Source organism: Entelurus aequoreus, linkage group LG05 (assembly GCF_033978785.1).
Source record: "Entelurus aequoreus isolate RoL-2023_Sb linkage group LG05, RoL_Eaeq_v1.1, whole genome shotgun sequence".
NCBI classification, from domain to species: Eukaryota; Metazoa; Chordata; class Actinopteri; order Syngnathiformes; family Syngnathidae; genus Entelurus; species Entelurus aequoreus.
The window spans coordinates 43,228,900-43,252,716 of NC_084735.1; the positions used below are offsets into that span (position 1 = coordinate 43,228,900).

General features: G+C 39.5%; 1 protein-coding gene across 1 annotated transcript in view; it reads right to left on the reverse strand.

Moving 5' to 3' along the window:
- Positions 1-227: 227 nt before the first annotated feature.
- The window catches only part of slc8a4a (solute carrier family 8 member 4a), a 114,443-nt gene continuing 90,853 nt past the window's right edge, over positions 228-23,817 (reverse strand). The window contains exons 8-9 of the mRNA XM_062048148.1: positions 19,677-19,949; positions 228-1,549 (exon numbers count right to left, since the gene is read on the reverse strand). Coding sequence (XP_061904132.1) covers positions 1,170-1,549; positions 19,677-19,949 — 653 coding nt within the window. The 3' untranslated portion in view covers positions 228-1,169. The remainder of the gene's footprint in view (positions 1,550-19,676; positions 19,950-23,817) is intronic.

The following is a 23,817-nucleotide window of genomic DNA, read 5'->3' on the forward strand; positions in this document are numbered from 1 at the left end:
GCCTCTGTTGTTTTAAATGGAATTGTTGTTTTACTTTATCTATGTTTTGTACAGCGCTTTGTGATTTCATTTGTGAAAAACGCTTTATAAATAAAATGTACTTACCTACTTACTTACTAATGATGGATTAACCCACATTAACACATTAATTTTGACATCAATGTTATTAAGAATTACACAATTATCTCTTCCTTTTGCAGTAGAAATGATGACAATAAGACATCTCACATTTTCATAAATCACCAACATTTATTTCCATTTTTATACATTAAACATGCATATCAATATGTTGAAATCTAACACTTCTGTTGACAGTATTCTTGTAAATATGGCTTTACAAATTAAATTAAAAAACATTTTTTTTATACAACACCCAGGTCGTACAGTTAGTCTTCTGTTCCGGCACGTCTCATGTCCCTCAAACAATCCTTTATTGTGCTTATACTCGTTGCAAAAATGGACCTGTGCTTTTTCCAAAAGACATGATATTTGCTAATGTTCACAGTGCCAGTGTGACAGATAATAAATATAAAGTGTCACCAAACATCTGGAATATTTATGGAAAGTTTGATTCAACCCCCACACACGCGAATGTAAACACCCTTAAATTGTAAACACAATTTAAAGCAGGCACTCTGCCCTTTTATAAAATGTATTTGCACTATATGGCTATATCAAACATGGCACTGATGACCGAGTGTTGCCAGATCACTGCTGATATTCACATTACAGGAGCACACCAACACACCATTGTCCAAACATTACATAATGTACTATAAAACAGATTTCCAAGAAACTCTTTATCGGCGTGCAAAAAAGAAAACTATGCTCGTTCACAAAACCCGCACACACAATGTTCATCTGTCACATGATATACCATGAATATTTAATGTAAAGCTTGAGTAATAAATATCAATGTTTGTTTTATAGTCACACCCCTTTTTCTATCTTTCCTGTTGTATGAGTTACAGTATGCCATTCCGTGCCCTCCATTGTTTATAAAGTCATATCATACAAAACTAAACAAATAAAAGGTCTTTACACAGAGGGGAGCAATATGTTTTGGATATCTGAGCGGAAATGATGAAAAAAGAAAGTTGGCAGCAAATGTAATTTGTGAAAGTATAGAAACAAAAACACGTAAAAAGAGAGGGTCTGCTTGTGGACCTTTAGAAGCCAGGCACGTGACAGTAGGCCTCCAGGGAGGACAGGAGGATGTAAATAAACCACATGGAGAGGAAGAGGAAGAAGGTGAGGAGTTTGGCTGTCCGTGGGCCACCGAGCTCCGCGCCCGAAATGGCAGGTCGGCGGCGGTAGAGCAGCACTACCACGCACACCAGCGCCATGATGGTGAAGAGGGTGACGGAAAAGGCTAGAGAGCCCGGGTTTACCTGGAAAATCTTGCCTTTGCTTTTCCAGTAAACGGCGGCGATGGTCCACGCCACCCCTATGCCCAGGAACACGTTGACTGCGTTGCTGCCCGTCACGTTGCCGATCGATGCGTCAGCATATTGGTCCTGGATGGCCGCCACTTTACTCGCAAAAGTGTCTGGAGGACAAGGAGAAGGTACTGTATTGATCTTCCACCCCACAAACAAGCAAATATATGTTGAACAATTTAAATGTAATATATCCTTCAAGCTACTGACGTTGTCCTTAGGATCAATGGATACTTCTAGGGCTTTTCTACTGGCGGCCCGTTATAAGGAGGAATTCAGACCAGTGTAAACACAATGGCAGGCTTACTTACTGGCATACTTGTATATTTCGTGTATATTAACAATTGCTGTCAACATTTTTTTTTTTTAACCACAGTTTTCAATTTTGGATTAATCATGATTAATCACAGGTTTTTACCGGCTTGCATGATTTGAAATAACGGTAACACTTTAGTATGGAGAAAATGTATCTTAATAAGCAACTAATTAATGGTGAATATGTTCCCCATACTAAAGTGTTACCAACATTTGTAGTTAGGGTTAGGGCTAGGGTTAGCTAACCCCAACCCTAACCCTAACCCCTAAACATAACCCCTAGCCCTTAATAAGTACTTAATAATGACTATAATTAAGAGCCAATATGTTACTAATTTTCATGTTAATAAGCAACTAATTAATGGTGACTATGTTCCCAATACTAAAGTGTTACCGAAATAACTTAAAAAAGAACCCAATTTTTGGACATAAGTGCAATTTTATTCTCAGAATGTCATGCAGGAACATGTTTTAAGTGTAATTTATTTGCTCAAAACTTTTTTTAATCTAAAATCCTATCAGGTTGTAATTTTTTAAATGAAATCTCCCTAATCTTTGCACTGACTAATGCATTGACGTGACCACTGACCATTTAACAACGATTATAGTAACCATTCACGATTAAGGTAGAGAAGGATGTACGGGCAAAATAAACTGTGTGATTAATCTGAGTATATACATGATTGATACAATCAGTTTTGTTATTAATCGCATAGGTTAACTCGTTATTTTTGACAGCCATAATATTTACACTTGTATTGTGCACAACAGGGCTATTTTCGACAAAATAAATAGACCAAAAACAAATGTCCACTACAGAGAATGCCAGTGCTCAAAATAGGAAAGCAATGAAGCGAGGAATCCAGGCCCCCAAACTTTGTTTCCTGGAAATGTGGCCGTTAAAACAAATTAGTTGAATAGTCCCGTGTCAAGATGGCGCATGTCGGCTGAAGGCGTGACTCCAGGATGCACAGACAGAAAAGTGGCCTACAGGTAAAAAGAGTTTTCATTTTATACTCAAAGAGCAAACAACTGCAGAAACAAAAGGCTAGTGGAAGCCACGAACAGTAGCAGAGGAACTAACGCACACTAAAAAAAGCAATAAGCTGGTGCTGGCAAGGAGCAGCAGGTGAACCTAAATTGACTGGAAATGAAAAACAGGTGCGCTGGCAGGAAACTAAAAGTGAAGATGCAGTAAAAGAAGGAGTCAACAAGTAGAACCAAAATAAGAGTACCAGGATGGGAAATGATACAGAACACAGAAAAGTAACTAACAAAGTCCATGTCATGTGGAGTCATGACAGAACGCCTCCCTTACATAACAGATTCCAGACGTTACAAGAAAATCCCAGACATGAAGAAAAGAGTCCAAAACTAAACTGAAGGCAGAGGGATGACTGGGGAAGGGCTGTCAAACTGCGCCCCCACTACAAAGGGCCGGCCAACAGTCCAGGCCATGTGTGGCCGCAGACAACGGGGAAGATTCAGGTAGTCGCAGATAGTAACAGGCGCGGGATAAACGTGAAGTAGCGGAGGTTACGCCCAGTCTCAAGGTACTGCTGCCGTTGGTACAGAAGGCTTCCATGGAATTGCCTCATCTGTGGCTGACGAGGAGGAAGGTGAGCATGGGAAGTGAGCTCGAGCGGCTGGGGCGCCTCGGGAACAACTACACCCTTGACCGACAAGGAATGCAAGCGCCAGATGGGCGCCTTTGGTAAGGGGGGCAAATGACGAATGTCTCGAACGGACTCACTGAAAGAGGGGGCATTGACATCACAAGAGGATCCACTAGGAGAAGAAGCAACGTCACAAAAGAATCCATTAGAAGAGACAATGACATTGCAGGGGGACGAGCCGGCGGTCAGTCCGCCAGGGGAGAGATGGACGGTGGCTTTGTCAGTTGGAGCTGTCCATCTCCAGTTGCACAGTCGGTAGAAGAAGTCCCCCCTCAAGAGGTGAATTCCAGACCTCCTACTTTGCTGGAGGAAGGAGCTGTTGACTTACGGTGTCAGCTGGAGCATTAGCCAGGAATGGGTGTAGGTTGGCTTAGAGGAGGGTTGTTGCTCCGTCCCGTACAATTTCCCTGAAGCGCTGGCGTGGAACAGGAATAAGAGGCATCGGAGCCTTGTGCTGGCTTGGCGCCGCAACGGTTCACAGTGAAGCCTTGAGTTGGCATGGAGCAGGAATGGCAGCCATTGGCACCTTGAGCTGGCGTGGCACTGGAACTGGTGGCGACTGAACATTGAGTTGGCGTGGAGGAGGCAGAGCCTTGTGCAACTTAGGCATAGGTACAGGGGGGAGCTGGGCTTTGGAAAGTCGCGATTCGGGTACTGGCGGAAGCTGGGCTTTGGAAAGCCGGGGGGCCTGTACTGGATGACTTGGTAAGCAGGGGTGCCAATACTAGTGGGTGCAACCTGGCTTCTTAGGCAGATAAGGGCAAGCTGGCTTTGGTTGGTACTGCACAAACCTGCCCTCCAATTCCTCCAGGAAGTGCTTGATCCAAAAACGCGGGCTCAACAATGCTGAAGGTGGTCACCGCGAGGTCAGGTGTTGACTGGATTATTCTGTCACGGTGGTGCATGTCTGCTGAAGGGGTGACCCAGGATGCGAAGACAGAAATGTGGCATATAGGTAAAAAAGTTTAATTCTATACTCAAAGAGCAAACAACTGCAGAAACAAAAGGCAAGTGCAAGGCAAGTAGCGGCAGCAGAGGAACTAACGCACACTGATAAAAAGCAATAACCTAGAGCTGGCAAGGAGCAACAAGAAAACATAAATAAACTAGATCGAAAATGGAAAGAGGTGCACTGGCTAAAAAATAAAAGTGAAGGTGCAGCAAAACAAGGAATCAACTGGAAGATTAACAAAAATAAGAGCACCAGGACAGGAAATTACAGAACAAAGGAAAATAACTAAAAAAGTCCAAACTGTAATGTGGGATCATGACATCCTCTTCTATACCATCCTACTAATAGTAGTCATGTTATTTCCAGCAACCTACAACTCACGCTCTCACACTTAAATGAACTGGGGGCTGCTGGAGGCAGAGTCGGGGTGAGGCTGGGCCGCTTTAACTGTCACTTCACAATCACGTTCATGTGACTAAATTTGTTAGCTTCTTTTAGCAGCAACTGACCTTGAGCTGTGGCATTCCTTAAGTCATTTTAAAATTAAATTGCAGGTAGAAAATTTATATTTTACACTGTTGTGACATTGAGACCCCGGTCGTAAATTGTATTAAAATGTTGAAAACAACACAACACAATTCAGCTTTGAAAACATTGTTGGATGAACCCTAATAAAACGTCAAGGGCACTCTACCCTAAAGGCTGATAGAGTTTTACTTCCCTGCCAAGTTTCACAAGCCTCGACCTCACATAAAAAAAGGGCCATAATACAAAAGCTAAACCATCGACTTTAGTCAGCAAACTTTGCGTGTAAATGCTGAGAGCAAAACATTCACTCTGGTAGGCAATAAAAGGATATTGTGAGTTGCTTCAGACTTGAGGAAAGAATACACTTAGTACTGCAAACTCTGAGCGTACTGTGCGTTTTCAATACTTCCTTTTTATGTGTCGGTTGCGATAATTTTTCCTAATAGTTTTAACCCTATGGGAACACTAGATTTTAATTATCTTCAGATCAAAACAGGACTTAAAAGTCATGACTTTTTGAAGGGTGTTCATTACTGTAACATGTTGGTTTCATATTGTATATATTTTTGCTCAAATTTCTCAATTAACTTTAGTCCTAAACATAATTATCAAACTGTTTTTTTTCATCATATACTGTTACATTTTTAATTTAGTAAAATAAATCATATTATGCAAATGTATACTAAGTGATAACTTAGTATAGTGAAACATAATTTGATCAAAGCATGTTTGGTATTTTTTTTAGGGCTGAAGTTGATTGAGAGATTTCAGAAAAAATAAAAACACATAAAAAATAAAAATGTTTTAATGCCCTTTGAAAAGTGACTCATATGTCTTGTTTGGCTTTGCACTATTGTGGAATAACTGCCAGTGTACCATACACCTTTGAAAGAATTGGACATTGAAATTGTATCATTCAACATAAAAACTCTCTTCTGAAAAAATCATGTACAATGGAGGAACACAACAATAAGTTTGGCCAAAATACAGCAAAAAAATCCTGAAATTACTTTGACCCCCTAAGGGGTTGGAATTGGAGAATGCAATCTTGTTTTGGAACTCCTGTTTCAATTATTCTTTATTGCTGCCAGGTGGAGCTGTGCCATGAATGTCATCATCACAGGTCAACCTCCAAAAGCTGATGAAGTCATGTTGATCTTCAAACTAAGACGGCATATACTGTATATTGGATCTCAGTCACTGTTGGCTCGTTAACCAGTCTTTCCAGGATTTTGAGGGCTTTTATCTGAGATTGATTTTACAGCAGCTTTTTCACAAAGTTGAGGCAGAAGTTGTAATGTCTTTTTTTTTTAAATAGCAGAAGCTTTGTCATGATATGGCAGCTCTGCTGCCGCCGATATTCTTTCTGTTGCAGTGCCTGGTTCCTGGGTCACAGGGCATAGCCACCTGTGTGCACACCTGATGCTCATTTGCTCATTACTACATAAGCTCTCAAGTTTCTTCACTCCATGCCAGTAGATGACTGGTGATTCACCCTTCCAGTCGTGAACATCTCCTCTGCTGTGGCTCCACTTACGCTTCTCGTCCCCTGTGGGTCAGTTTCAACGTGGCGGTGTAGTGTTAAATGTTACATCTCTACACCTTCTGTGTGCTATTTATGTTTCTCACACCGTAAGTGTGCATCCTTAGTTATTTTTTCCTCACTCTTTTTTGAGTGCTCTTCTTGTTATTAATTTTATTTATTTTTTCGTCCGCGTTGGGGGTCCTACTGATCGTGACAAGCTTGTGATTTTACAAATTTGTTATCTGTGTTTTAGGTGTTGTTGTGTGATCACATAATTTATAAAGTATACTGTATGATTTTACTACGGTCATGAATATTTACATTTTACCACCAGGGGGCATTCCAATCTCAGTGACTATGTTTCCATGCCCTAAAGTAGTCAGATTTTTCAAATAGTAATTTTTTTCGTATTTTCACACCTACACATGAAGTCCCAGTGTCCATGCATACCCTCTAATTCGACTATTGGTCATACGTCGTGTCACACTGGGAGGCGTTTTTTTCCTTTTTGCGTGAATAAATTTATGGCTTTTGTGGTTGGCCTATGACATCCCACCAGGCCTCTACAGCTTTGTAGTACCATTATCATGTCCGCTGTAATATTGGCACAGATTGCAAATATTAAGTTTCTTAAGGCTATGCTGATGTTAACTAGCAGACAGTATCAACAAATGATTTAATATTACGCTATGAACATGACGCTAGTACCAAGAATGTTTCGGGGTGGATGCAAGTCCGAGGTAAAGACAGACAGGCAGTACAGTTTTTTTGAAGGAATTTTTGGCTGGAGAATCATGGAAACAAAACTTTTGAATGTGTCGGAGTTCATTCATAAGGCTCTGTGGATTGATGGAAGGAGTTTTAAATCCAAAGGAAAAGACTGTTCATGCCCCGACTGATACTGTTCTAAATGAAGGTTGCTGTTATTCTGGACTATCTTGCCAGTTGTGTGTAATACATAGTTATGTTTATCAGTTTGGAGTGCACAAATGCAGCGTGAAGGTTTGTATGCTTTATTATTTGCCTTTAATATACCTTCCTCATTGTCTTTCATCTCATTTGTATTTCATTTGGGAGTCGGAATTAAGCCATTTCCTTAGCTACCTTTATAAATAAAGCTCCCCTTTCTTTTTTTCTCCCATCAAAGCCCTTCAAACCGATCTGTTATTCTATTTTATGAAGCAAATAAACAGTCTCCTCCTTATTCCAATTGTTGCTTATGTATTCATTGAATGGTATCTGCTTCCGGGTTGTACCCTGCGCGTAGTGACTGGCGCATGCGCAATACGAAGGGTCCACTCCAGGGGCGCACATCGAGAGATGTGGTTTTCAATCGCATAATCCAGATGTGTTAGTCTGACTTTTCAAAAACAGAACACTATCGGATGAAGGCATTTCCATGGGTTGTGGGATGCTTATTTAGAGCCAAACTATTTGAGAAATAGGACTAATTTAGTTCAGAAAAGATTAAGTTCTTTTTAGGTATTTTTTTGCGCTCAAAAATTAATCTGGCGGTCCTTTCCCATGGTATCAATTATTTTTTGAGTAATGGGTAGATAACTAACTGTACTTGGTACACCCCCTTTCCATTGCCAGACTTGATATGCTGCCCCCTCTTTGTGTGACGTCATCTACAGAACTGGAGCACATTTGCCCACATAGGCCGTGTGGATAAAGACCTAAAACTAGTATTTTGATCACTTAATTGCAAGTTTTTGCCGGCCTTGTCCATTATTACTTGAAAACTGACATGGTTAACAATATGAGCAAACATAAATATAATAAAATACAGACACAATATAGCCTGTTTCCTATCTTGTCATGGGCAATTTTATTAAGCTTATTATTCAATTTTAATACTTTTAATACTTTAAAAAAAACTTTGTGTGTGTTCGCGTAGATTGCATCACCAGCTCGTTTGTGCATCTGGAATGAAGAAAATGCACAATGAAAGACGTATTTTCATGTTGAAGACGTAATATTTTCCCAAATAATAAAAATGAACAATATTTAATAAAAACAGGACAACAGACACAAAAACGCATCAATTGAATTAATTTCAAACAGCCCCATAAGTCTTCCAGCAGCTATACAATTCTAAAAGGAAATTCCTGAATAGACGATATGTCTAATATTCTTTATTTCTGTGAGTCCAAAATGTTGACCCACACGTAGGATGGAGGATTCTCGTCTGTCTGTGCAGCGCGAGTGCCGATCCTGCAGCCGTGTGCTGAACTGTGTCAGTTTGCACGTCTTTCTGACACGTGTTAAATAAAACGCAAAACAGTGCTCGCAAAACAGAGATGAGTGTTGATAATTCACATTGCGCGTGCTAAATAACTATATTTGCATTTTCTCCTCACAGTATTGTAGGCATTTTGATGATCAACATATATTCTGCATTTGAATAAAGACAGAGATGCAAAATGAATTGCACGCCTTATGCTGCTCACTAAACAGACACAATCCATCTTGCACACGTTTAGCGGATCATTTTTTTGTGTGCTATCAAGTTTACATGTGTTTTAGTACACGCAAACCTTTAGTAAATCAGGCCCTTACTACGCAATATGAAATTGCCTGTAGTCTTCTGTGGGTGACATTCACAGGCTGATGCAAATGTTGAGAATAAAAGTGGGCGCTCCAAAATGGGATGAAAGTCGTTAGAAAACAAGCCTAAAATAACTGCTGTGTCTACTTTGGGGAGTTTTACCTGTAAACATCATTTTTAAAACCAGAACTATGAAATAGGTGCCAATGTTGTCAGCATAATAGAGGCCCGATTGTATCAGTGTTTAGGAGTGGCCCTAAGCAGAGAGAAACACTCCCGCCCACAACTAAATGGATGCAGGTGTAATTTATGTTTATGTTCATTTCGAACATGGAAACAAGATAACACGATTGTATTAAATCTGTGACATAACTATATACAACATATATAATAATGATAATACAATTCACCAACAAATTACCAATATACCTGATTTATTATTAAGGTTCAAGATTCTTTCTTGTATTTTGTTAACACTTTCAACTTGAACAGTTTCTCAAACGGAATCATATTAGTACAATATTTGATTTATTTGTTTAGTCCATTCCATAATTTAATTCCCCATACTGATATACTAAAGGTCTTAACTGTTTACGTGCATACACATCTTTTAAGTTAAATTTTTCCTAAAGGTTACCTTCAACACTTGCCGGTAACACTCTTCAGTTTAATACATCACATAGTCTTACACCATATCTTTAGTCTAGTTCAGGGGTCGGCAACCTTTACCACTCAAAGAGCCATTTTGACAAGTTTCACAAATTAAAGAAAACAATGGGAGCCACAAAACTCTTGAAATTTTAAAACGAAATAATACAAAGCTTTTTTTGCTTTGTGCTATGTTTTAACCAGGGGTCTCAGACACACTCCCCGGCCCGCACCTTAATATACAAATTTAATGATAGTGCGACCCGCAATTGATAGCGTCATACTTGCCAACCCTCTCAATTTATCCGGGAGATTCCAGAGTTCCAGAGCGTGATGGTACTGCCTTTAGCGCCCTCTACAGCCTGCTCCAACAGCGTACCTGCTCGGCCACATGTTGAATGCAGCTTCAGCATGCTCAGTGCACACGTAAGTGACAGCAAGGCATACTTGTTCAATAGACACACAGCTTACACTGACGGTCAGAGGTGGGACCAAGTCATTGCTTTGCAAGTCACAAGTAAGTCTCAAGTCTTTGCCCTCAAGTCTCGAGTCAAGTCCCGAGTCAAGACAGGCAAGTCCCGAGTCAAGTCCAAAGTCAAGACTGGAAAGTCTCAAGTCAAGTCCCAAGTCCTGCATTTTGAGTTTCGAGTCCTTTCAAGTCCTTTTAACCACAGACTAATATATTTACACAGATTGTGTATGCTTTTAAAACGCTGTATTTATTTATTAAAACAAGTGCATTTGAAATTGCAGGAACATTTTTTTTGCTGACATTGCACTTCATAATAGCACTATTAACCAGTTATTTTAAACATTTAACTCATTCCTTTACAGAATAAACCCATTTGAAAAAACAAGTGCAACTGTACTTATTTGTACAAAAGTGTTAACATTGTATTTCCATGGCATATTGCATTGTAACTACTTCCACTGCAGTTTCTATCCTGTTCTTATCTTATCTCAATGATCTCATCTCATACGGTATGTGTGTTTATGTGTGCGTACACATGAAAAACATAACAAATACGTGAACAAAATAATGAACAGAGTTGTACTTTTTAGATGTCAGGGCCCTATGCAATATGTACATATATTTTTAATATAGTATACATTTTAACTGACCTTTATTTTACTATGTTTGTCTTTTTGTAGGTGGCGAAAATATGCGGTGCTGCTGACCGCCGTCTAACGTTATGTTACTGTGTGCGATACATTGACTAACGCAACGTTACGTGTCGGTACCTCATGCAACCCTGCTTAAAAAAATCACTTGAGAAAAAGTATGAATAAGGTAGCGAACTGCAGTGGATGCAACATATTGCCGTGTTGGCAATGACGTTATAACCATAAACATCTTATAACTAGACACATCATTGGCAATTTGGCTGCCCTCTTGAAGTGGTGATGAGGAGCCGGCGAACAGCCTAAACTGACAGTTGACAGGTAGAAAACAAAGATGCCGGGCTGGTGTTCAGCGTTTTCCTACTCAAATGAGCGGACTATTAAAAATAGGAATCGGGGGATTACTTTTCACAAGTAAGATTTAACATTAACGTACTATTGGTTGTATTTTATGAAAATAATATTACCACAGAGTTGAGAAGGAGCAAATATCTTCAATATTTGTATGTGAAAATCACAAATAAATCTTCTGGGGGAGGATGACCCCCCTACAGGGGTTTGGTTTACAAACTTTCAGCCCCACCTAAAACAAAATTCACCAGCCGCCCCTGATTATGATGCATTCTCATTTTAGGCAAAATATAAGACAATACTTTCTTAACAGTATAATTGTAACCAGGAATAAGTCTTCAAGTAACAATATTCAAATACTAACATTGTTGGGTAAGACAGCATTTGGTTTTATTCTAAATCCAGTGAAACAGATTGGTGGTTTTAGCTGATATAAAGACTTTCAGGTGTTTATTTATGTTTAAGTATTTGGCAGACGCTTTTATCCAAAGCGACATACATAAAAAATACATATAAAACAATGACTGTAAACATGATCATTTAAGGGAAGAGTGTAATAGAAAATATCAATACAAAGTGTCAGGACAGAATAAACTCTCTGCTGCTGCAGCAACAGAGATACAGTCTATAAGATATATAGATATCTAATGTATTCATACATTGTTTATGTAGGATATACGCATGTTTATATAACCTAATCATATTGTTTCTTCAATTTAAAAATAGCTGACCGTTTTTTCCCCCTTCTCTGGGATTATATTCCCAGTTTTGATCTCGGACGTCTGTATAACAATATTATATTACTGTTAAGCAATCTATGAATAATAAAACACGCCAAAACATGTGTCCTTTATCATAGCTACACGTATGACAAAAAAAGCGTGTGAAAATTAGTGGTATTCAGTGAGGTAAGATGAATTAAATGCGCTGACAGTTCATTGCTCCTGCCAAATGAATTGCACTAGTGGAGCGGATCACCACTCCAAGATGGCGGCCCCACGTCTCGTCTGCGCCTGTAGGCAGTAGCGCTCCATGCTGCGTCTACTTATAAGATGTCTATGGTTATAACGTTAGCAGTGAGTTTACAGCCTCACTGATTTAACTACACAGCAAATAAAAGTCACGTTACTTAGCCAATAAACGTTAGCTTACATTCAAAACTTACCCTTCTTTGTGCAACTTCAAATGTCGAACGAAGTTGGAAGTTGTTACGTCTCCGTCTGTAATATTCGAACCGCGTGATTTGCATAGGGCTATTCGTTTTTTGTTGACCGAGTCGTAGTTTTAATACCCGAACGAAATTAACTTTGGCATAATTGTTTCTCACTGCCGCATTGTTTGACAATTCTTCTTCATTGGTTGTCCTGCAATTTGATTGGATGAGAGCTGTGGGATGAAAACAACGTAGATCTAATTTGATTGGCTGTTGTAGTGAGAGCACACCAGCTGACAGGAACAACACGCTGATAGACACAGACGAAGAAAAGGAAAAATACGGAGCGGCGCGCTCCCAAATAACTTTTTAATCTTTGGGTTTTGGGGAAAGTAGCAAGTCATGTCAAGTCAAAAGGCTCAAGTCCAAGTGAAGTCACAAGTCATTGATGTTAAAGTCTAAGTCGAGTTGCAAGTCTCTTTACAATTTGTCAAGTCGAGTCCAAAGTCATCAAATTCATGACTCGAGTCTGACTCGAGTCCAAGTCATGTGACTCGAGTCCACACCTCTGCTGACGGTGGTCGTATATAACAACTTTAACACTGTTACGTTACAAATATGCGCCACACTGTGAACCCACACCAAAAAAGAATGACAAACACATTTCTGGAGAACATCCGCGCTGTAACACAATATAAACACAACATAAACACAACAAAACAAACACCCAGAATCCCATGCAGCCCTAACTCTTCTGGTCTACCCCCCCCCCCCTACCACCAAACCCCGCCCACCTCAACCGACGCACGGGGGGGGGGGGGGGGGGGTTAATGTATGGGGGTGTTTGGTGGTAGCGGGGGTGTATAATGTAGACTGGCTGCATGCGATTCTGGGTATTTGCTGTGTTGTGTTTTTGTTGTGTTACGGTGCGGAGGTTCTCCAGAAATGTGTTTGTCATTCTTTTTTGGTGTGGGTTCACAGTGTGGCGCATATTTGTAATGTAACAGTTTTAAAGTTGTTTTAAACGGCTACCGTCAGTGTAAGCTGTGTGGCTGTTGACCAAGTATGCCTGGCTTGCTGTCTCCTACGTTAGCAAGCAGAAGCTGCATACAACATGTGGCTGGGCTGTCATGCGAATTGTGCAGGCTATAGAGGACACTTATTGCAGTACTGCTAAGGTACACTCTTAATTTAATTGTTAGGGTGAAAATCGGAGAATATTAACCCCGGGAGATCACTAGGAGAGGCACTGACGTCCGTAAAACTCCTGGGAAAACCGGGAGGGTCGGCAAGTATGCAGCTGAGCTGCATCAGAGTGGTCAAAGAGCCGCATGCGGCTCCGGAGCCGCGAGTTGCTGACCCCTGGTCTAGTTATACCAGGGGTCGGCTCTTTAGCGCCGCCCTAGTGGCTCTCTGAAGCTTTTTCAAAAATGTATGAAAAATGGAAAAAGATGAGGGGAAAAAATATATATTTTTTGTTTTAATATGGTTTCTGTAGGAGGACAAACATGACACAAACCTCCCTAATTGTTATAAAGTACACTGTTTGTATTAAACATGCTTCACTGATTCGAGTATTTGGCGAGCGCCGTTTTGTCCTACTAATTTTGGCGGTCCTTGAACTCACCTTAGTTTGTTTACATGTATAACTTTCGCCGACTTTCTAGGACGTGTTTTATGCCACTTCTTTTTCTGTCTCATTTTGTCCACCAAACTTTTAACGTTGTGCGTGAATACACAAAGGTGAGTTTTGTTGATGTTATTGACTTGTGTGGAGTGCTAATCAAACATATTTGGTCACTGCATGACTGCAAGCTAATCGATGCTAACATGCTATTTAGGCTAGCTATATGTACATATTGCATCATTATGCCTCATTTGTAGCTATATTTGAGCTCATTTAGTGTCCTTTAAGTCATCTCAATTCAATGTATATCTCATGACACACTATCTGTATGTAATATGGCTTCTAATTTGTTGCGGCTCCAGACAGATTTGTTTTTGTATTTTTGCTCCAATATGCAGAGGTGTGGACTCGAGTCACATGACTTGGACTCGAGTCAGACTCGAGTCATGAATTTGATGACTTTAGACTCGACTTGACAAAATGTAAGGAGACTTGCAACTCGACTTAGACTTTAACATCAATGACTTGTGACTTCACTTGGACTTGAGCCTTTTGACTTGACATGACTTGCTACTTTCCCCAAAACCTAAAGCTTAAAAAGTTAATTGGGAGCGCTCCATAGCTTTCATTTTGTACGTGTCTGTCTATCTGTCAGCGTGTGTGCTGCGTGTCAGCGTGTGTGCTCTCAGTACAACAGCCAATCAAATGAGATCTACATTGTTTTCATCACACAGCATTGATCCAATCAAATTGCAGGACAACCACTGAACAAGAGTTGTCAAACAACGCGCCAGTGAGAAAGATTTATACCAAAGTTGGTTTCGTTCGGGTATAAAAACTACGACTTGGTCAACGAATTGCCGTATGCAAATCACGCAGTTCGAATATTACAGACGGAGACGCAACAACTTCCAACTTCGTTCGACAATTGAAGTTGCACTAAGACGGGTAAGTTTTGAATGTAAGATAACGTTTATTGGCTAAGTAACGTGACTTTTATTTGCTGTGTAGTTAAATAAGTGAGGCTGTAAACTCACTGCTAACGTCATAACCATAGACATCTTATAAGGGTACACAGCATCGAGCGCTACTGCCTACTGGCGCAGACGAGACGCGGGGCCGCCATCTTGGAGTGGTGATCCGCTCCACTCAGTGCAATTCATTTGGCAGGAGCAATGAACTGTCAGCGCATTTAATTCATTTTACCTCACTGAATACCACTCATTTTCACGCGCTTTTTTGTCATACGTGTAGCTATGATAACGGACACATGTTTTATTATTCATAGTTTGCTTAACAGTAATAGAATATTCTTATACGCTATAAGTGACCAGACGTCCGAGATTAAAACTGGGAATATAATCCCAGAGAAGGGGGGAAAAAACAGTCAGCTATTTTTAAATGGAAGAAACAATATGATTACGTTACTATGCTACATAAACAATGTATGAATACATTAGATATCTATATATCTTATAGACCGTATCTCTGTTGCTGCAGCAGCAGAGAGTTTATTCTGTCGTGACACTTTGTATTGATATTTTGTATTACATTCTTCCCTTAAATTATCATGTTTACAGTGATTGTTATATATGTATTTTTTATGTATGTCGCTTTGGATAAAAGCGTCTGCCAAATACTTAAACATATATAAACACCTGAAAGTCTTTATATCAGCTAAAACCACCAATCTGTTTCACTGGATTCAGAATAAAACCGAATTCTGTTTTACCCAACAATGTTAGTATTTGAATATTGTTACTTGAAGACTTATTCCTGGTTACAATTATACTGTTAAGAAAGTATTGTCTTATATTTTGCCTAAAATGAGAATGCATCATAATCAATGGCGGCTGGTGAATTTTGTTTTAGGTGGGGCAGAAAGTTTGTAAACCAAACCCCTGTAGGGGCGTCATCCTTCCCCAGAGGATTTATTTGTGATTTTCACATACAAATATTGAAGATCTTTGCTCCTTCTCAACTCTGTGGTAATGTTATTTTCATAAAATACAACCAATAGTACATTAAAGGCCTACTGAAAGCCACTACTACCGACCACGCAGTCTGATAGTTTATATATCAATGATGAAATCTTAACATTGAAACACATGCCAATACAGCCGGGTTAACTAATAAAGTGCAATTTTAAAATTCCCGCCACACTTCCGGTTGAAAAACTCCTTTGGATATGATTTATGCGCGTGACGTCACAAAATCCACGGAAGTGGTTGTACCCCATCGACCCGATACAAAAACCTCTTGTTTTCTTCGACAAAATTCCACAGTATTCTGGACATCTGTGTTGGTGAATCTTTTGCAATTTGTTTAATGAACAATGGAGGCTGATTAGGCGTATTAGCGGCTAAGTACAAAACTTACAGCAACACAACAAGGACTACTTACTACGCCTAGTCGATGCTTGCAGCCAAACCCACGGATGAAGTCTTTCGTCGCGCCGTCGATCGCTGGAACGCAGGTGAGCACGGCTGTTGATGGGAAGATGAGGGCTGGCTGGCGTAGGTGGAGCGCTAATGTTTTTATCATAGTTCTGTGAGGTCCGGTTGCTAAGTTGCTAAATTAGCCTTAGCGTCGTTAGCAACAGCATTGTTAAGCCTTACCAGGCTGAGAATTTTGAACCGTGTAGTTACATGTACATGGTTTAATAGTATTGTTGATCTTCTGTCTATCCTTCCAGTCAGGGGTTTATTTCTTTTGTTTCTATCTTCATTTGAGAACGATGCTATCACGTTAGCTCAGTAGCTAAGTGTGCCACCGATGTATTGTCGTGGAGATAAAAGTCACTTTAAATTTCCATTTCGCGTGCTCGACTCTCATTTTCAAGAGGATATAGTATCCGAGGTGGTTTAAAATACAAATCCGTGATCCATAATTGAAAAAGGAGAGAGTGTGGAATCCAATGAGCCAGCTTGTACCTAAGTTACGGTCAGAGCGAAAAAAGATACGTCCATCACTGCCTCTGTAATCCTTCACTGCAACGTTCCTCATCTACGAATCTTTCATCCTCGCTCAAATTAATGGGGTAATCATCGCTTTGTCGCTCCGAATCTCTCGCTCCATTGTAAACAACGGGGAATTGGGAGGAATACTAGCTCCTGTGACGTCACGCTACTTCCGGTACAGGCAAGGCTTTTTTGATCAGCGAGCAAAAGTTGCGAACTTTATCGTCGATTTTCTCTACTAAATCCTTTCAGCAAAAATATGGCAATATCGCGAAATGATCAAGTATGACACATAGAATGGATCTGCTTGTCCCATTTAAATTAAAAAAATTCATTTCAGTAGGCCTTTAATGTTAAATCTTACTTGTGAAAAGTAATCCCCCGATTCCTATTTTCAACAGTCCGCTCATTTGAGCAGGAAAACGCTGAACACCAGCCCGGCATCTTTGTTTTCTACCTGTCAACTGTCAGTTTAGCATCTTTGTTTTCTACCTGTCAACTGTCAGTTTAGCATCTTTGTTTTCTACCTGTCAACTGTCAGTTTAGGCTGCTCGCCGGCTCCTCATCACCACTTCAAGATGCAAATTGCTCGCGTCACAGCAACCAATATTGCGTCTACTTATAAGATGTTTATGGTTATAACGTCATTTCAAACACGGCAATATGTTGCGTCCACTGCAGTTTGCTACCTTATTCATATTTTTTGTCAAGTGATTTTTTAACCAGGGTTGCATGAGGTACCTACACATAACGTTACGTTAGTCAATGTATCACACACAGTAACATAACGTTAGACGGCGGTCAGCAGCACCGCGTATTTTAGCCACCTACAAAAAGACAAACATAGTCAAATAAAGGTCAGTTAAAATATATACTACATTAAGAATATGTGTACATATTGCATAGGGTCCTGACATCTAAAAAGTACAACTCTGTTCATTGTTATGTTCATGTATTTGTTATGTTTTTCATGTGTACACACATATCAACACACATACAGTATGAGATGAGATCAATGAGATAAGGTAAGAACAGAATAGAAACTGCTGTGGAGCCAGTTACAATGCAATATGCCATGGAAATACAATGTTATCACTTTTGTACAAATAAGTACAGTTGCACTTGTTTTTGCAAATGTGTTTATTTTGTAAAGGAATGAGTTAAATGTTTAAAATTGTTTAAACTATTAAAATGACTGGTTAATAGTGCTATTATGAAGTGCAATGTCAGCACTATTTTCTTTCCTGCTATTTCAAATGCACTTGTTTTAATAAATAAATACAGCGGTTTAAAAGCATACACAATCTGTGTAAATATATTAGTCTGTGGTTAAAAGGACTTGAAAGGACTCGAAACTCAAAATGCAGGACTTGTGACTTGACTTGAGACTTTCCAGTCTTGACTTTGGACTTGACTCGGGACTTGCCTGTCTTGACTCGGGACTTGACTCGAGACTTGAGGGCAAAGACTTGAGACTTACTTGTGACTTGCAAAGCAATGACTTGGTCCCACCTCTGCCAATATGGCTCTTTCAACATTTTGGGTTGCCGACCCCTGAGTTATACACTTCATACCCTCATTATGATAAAAACGCCTAAGCCTAAATCGTTCACCTGCCTCTGTGCCGTCTCCTTCCCCGTGGTACCAATACAGTATTGTTTTATGTATAGCACAGCTAGTGACCGGTGTATACTTTTATAATGGTTTCCCCATCGTTCTACACAATAATTCAGGTACTGTATGGTAACACTAGCGAGCAGAAGAGAATATGGAGTGATTTTGGTAAAGAACATATTTAGCATAGTTTTTACTTTTGAAATATGTATTGCTACTTTATGTTGTACTTTTTTTATGTTTTAATTCATTGTGTTTATTATAACACCAATAAATGTTATTTCCTTCACTCCATTGATATATATATATATATATATATATATATATATATATATATATATATATATATATATATATATATATATATATATATATATATATATATATATATATATACTGTATATATGTATATATATATATATATATATATATATATATATATATATATATACTGTATATATGTATATATATGTAGAAGTTAAAACAATTTTGGTCCAGTATTGACCCCTGCAGCACACAGCAGATCGACAGGTTGTGAGTTCAACCCCCGGCCGAGTCATACCAAAGACTATAAAAATAGGACCCATTACCTCCCTGCTTGACACTCAGCATCAAGGGTAGGAATTGGGGGTTAAATCACCAAAAATGATTCCCGGGCGCGGCCACCGCTGCTTCTCACTGCTCCTTTCACCTCCCAGGGGGTGATCAAGGGTGATGGGTCAAATGCAGAGAATCATTTCACCACACCTTGTGTGTGTGTGACAATCATTGGTACTTTAACTTTACCTTAATAATGTGTAGGCTTTAGACTGGCTTTAGTGGTTAGCACGTAGGCCACTCTACACTCTACTGCCATCTGGTGGCTGACATGGAAAGTGCACCCCCACAATTCATCACTTTTCATGTGTCAGGTAAACCGCGACGAATGGGGCCATATGAGTCCCCTTCCTACTGAACATATGAACTAAATGAGTGGTGTAAAAACAAATGAATACAAGATTGATTTACAAACATCCGCAAAATGGCTAGAGAGGCGATGTGTACAGTAAAGCTAAGATATAAGAAAACTGTTTTTGATAATATTTAAGACATTGCAGCTGGGCCAGCACTGTCAGCGATACAACTCGTTAAGACACACAGCGAGGCAAAGGTTACACCGTTCCTCCCAAGCAGCTGCTCCTGTAGAAATCAGACGTAACAGCAGTAGACACTCACCTGGGACAGACGTGCCCAGGGCCACGAATACCACGGCGGTCACCGAGTCCTTCAGCCCAACAGTGCACCCGAAATGAGAGGCCAGGTCCCCGGTTACAGCTGTCAGGACGCCAATTAAGGAGATGGAGACAAAGAAGCAGGCCCAGCCGTTCCAGTACTCGGTGGGCGGGACGAAAGCAAATAGGACTTTCCAGAAAACTGTCAGGAAGTGCATTATGTAGTCAAAGCAGGAGGGCAGCCGCTCCTCGCCGCTCTCTTCCTCATCATCATCACCTGCAAAAGGTGAGGAAGCTGCCATTAAAACACATACAGCACTTTCTAGTTATTCATGTTATATGAACAACATGTTATATCGGACAAACCTACAAACAATGGGCCGCCGGGCTTTCTGCTCGACCGCACCCGAACTCTGGAACGCTCTCCCCGACCATCTTAGAGCACCACAGTCGGTCGACCGTTTTAAAGGCCTACTGAAACCCACTACTACCGACCACGCAGTCTGATAGTTTATATATCAATGATGAAATCTTAACATTGCAACACATGCCAATACGGCCGGGTTAACTTATAAAGTGCAATTTTAAATTTCCCGCTAAACTTCCGGTTGAAAACGCCTTTGGATGATGACGTATGCGCGTGACGTAGCCAGTGAAACAGAAGTATTGGTACCCCATTGAATCCAATACAAAATAGCTCTGTTTTCATCTCATAATTCCACAGTATTCTGGACATCTGTGTTGGTGAATCTTTTGCAATTTGTTTAATGAACAATGAAGACTGCAAAGAAGAAAGTTGTAGGTGGGATCGGTGTATTAGCGACGGAATACAGCAACACAACCAGGAAGACTTGACTCGGATAGCAGACGCGCTAGCCGACGCTAGCCACCGACCGCACGGATGATCGTGGTGAAGTCCTTAATCCTTCCGTCGATCACTGGAACGCAGGTGAGCACGGGTGTTGATGAGCAGATGAGGGCTGGCTGGCGTAGGTGGAGCGCTAATGTTTTTATCATAGCTCTGTGAGGTCTCGTTATACTAAGTTACCTTCAATGGCGTCGTTAGCAACAGCATTTTTAAGCTTTGCCAAGCTGGAAAGCATTAACCGTGTATTTACATGTTCATGGTTTAATAGTATTGTTGATTTTCTGTCTATCCTTCCAGTCAGGGGTTTATTTATTTTGTTTCTATCTGCTTTTGAGATCGATGCTATCACGTTAGCTCCATAGCTAAGTTAGCTTCAATGGCGTCGTTAGCAACAGCATTGTTAACCTTCGGCAGGCTGGAAAGCATTAACCGTGTATTTACATGTCCCTGGTTTAATAGTATTGTTGATCTTTTGTCTATCCTTCCAGTCAGGGATTTATTTATTTTGTTTCTATATGCAGTTAAGCACGATGCTATCACGTTAGCTCCGTAGCTAAAGTGTTTCGTCGATGTATTGTCATGGAGATAAAAGTCACTGTGAATGTCCATTTCGCGTTCTCGACTCTCATTTTCAAGAGGATATAGTATCCGAGGTGGTTTAAAATACAAATCCGTGATCCACAATAGAAAAAGGAGAGAGTGTGGAATCCAATGAGCCAGCTTGTACCTAAGTTACGGTCAGAGCGAAAAAAGATATGTCTTGCACTGCATTCTAGTCATTCACTCTAACGTACCTCATCCACAAATCTTTCGTCCTCGCTCAAATTAATGGGGTAATCGTCGCTTTCTCGGTCTGAATCGCTCTAGCTGCATTGTAAATAATAGGAAAATGTGAGGAGCTGTTCAATTGACTACGTCACGCTACTTCCGGTAGGGGCAAGGCTTTTTTTTGATCAGCGAGCAAAAGTTGCGAACTTTATCGTCGTTGTTCTTTACTAAATCCTTTCAGTAAAAATATGGCAATATCGCGAAATGATCAAGTATGACACATAGAATGGATCTGATATCCCCGTTTAAATTAAAAAAAAATTCATTTCAGTAGGCCTTTAAGAAGGCACTAAAAACCCACCTTTTTAGCACAGCTTTTATCTAATTTCTCTGCCTTCTTGTTTCTAAATGCACTGCTTGCCTATCTGTTTTATCCAGTGCTTTCATGTTTTTATTTCTATTTTATCTATGTTTTAAATAGTGTTTTCATGTTTTTATTTCCCTAGAGGAGGGGGGGGGGGTTACCCACATATGCGGTCCTCTCCAAGGTTTCTCATAGTCATTCACATTGACGTCCCACTGGGGTGAGTTTTCCTTGCCCGTATGTGGGCTCTGTACCGAGGATGTCGTTGTGGCTTGTACAGCCCTTTGAGACACTTGTGATTTAGGGCTATATAAATAAACATTGATTGATTGATTGATTGATTTACATTTTAATTTTCTATTCTATATTCTAACTTTTTTTTTTTTTTTTTTACTTAAAAAAAAAATAATTTTGTAGCACTTTGAGATTTTAACAAATTTTAACAAAATTCATTATTATTATTTTATTATTATATTATTATATATATATGCCAGCAACCTGAGGGTTCCTGGTTCAATCCCCACTTTCTACCAACTTCGTCACTTCCGTTGTGTCCTTGAGCAAGACACTTCACCCTTGCTCCTGATGGGTCGTGTTTAGCGCCTTGCATGGCAGCTCCCGCCATCAGTGTGTGAATGTGTGTGTGAATGGGTGAATGTGGAAATAGTGTCAAAGCGCTTTGAGTACCTTGAAGGTAGAAAAGCGCTATACAAGTATAACCCATTTACCATTTTATTACTAATTATTAAAATGTTTTCTAACATTTTGCCTCATTTTTTATTTGAACTGTATTGCATCTTGTGTACTGGAGAGTGTATAACTGTGGGATTCACTGAGAGGGCCTTGTATAATGTCAGGAAGTGTGCTTCTATTTATAAACTCCGTACACAAACCTCTGTGAACAGGAGAGGAGAACATAGCTAGAAGAGCATGTTCAAAAAAATGACACATCGGATGAGCAATCATCATCTTTCAGCCCCGATGTTACGTGCAATAGTGCACATCGAAAATATTCTAAAACCAAATGAGTTTTAACTAAAAGGGTGAAAACGTGTTAAATATTATATTACATTTTTAAAAAAAAGCACAAACATGGCCATATATACTTAATAGCCATTAATTGTGTAGACACGGCAGGGCTGGCCATTTCAGTTTTTAAGGATGTCACATTAATTTTTCATCAACTTCTCTGGCTTTTGAGAGAGAGTGTGGTTGCAATAATTAAGCGCACAGCTGCAGAATTGTATGCTTGTAAAAACATTGTACGATCGTAAAGTAGAATGGTTCTTTCTCACTTTTTTATTTACTTATTTGACTGTAGCTGGTGAAGGCAGGCCTTCAAAATAAAAGCAGGCCAGTAAAATTGTACGATCGCACAACAGTGACATGTGTAAAAATGCCCAGCAAATGAAACCTTGACGTGAGGCTCATGTGGTCTTTTAAAGCAGTGTTTCTTCATCCTTTTGACCTCGGGCCCTGAATTAGTCATCGTATTCCTGATTTTAAGCGTTTTCAACATTTATATCTAACCTACTTAAAGTGTACAACTTTTTCAAATGATATAGACTTAGACTTAAACAAACTTTATTGATTCACAAGGCAAATTGTTCCACACAGTGGCTCAGTTACAAAGGATGGAAAGGATAATCCAGGTATAAAGTAGACAAAAAATGTACCATAGTAGCAATATAAAATATAACGTATATGTAATATTTACATATTATATATACAGTATATAATATATACTGATAAATTATAGTATTATATTATATTATATTATATTATATTATATTATGAAAGCATGTGTTAATCACAATTATCATGATCAAGGCTTAGGTCAGGCTGATTACAAGAAATAAATACAAATCAGATACACTTTAAAAGAGACTCATAAAAACTGATGAAAAATACATTTACATACAACTATGCATTGCTACATTTTAAAAAAAAAATAAAAAATATGTTTCTTAAACTGTCATTAAAAAATACAATAAACAATAAAATACAGCTTCACCACTTAAGCCATAATTTATGTGCTTAAGAAACTTTTCTATGACTTTAGTTCCAGACTTCTTCTGTTTGTTTGATATTGTCATTACTGCCACAAGTGGTGAAAATGTGTATTACAATTGAGTACAGCTGCGG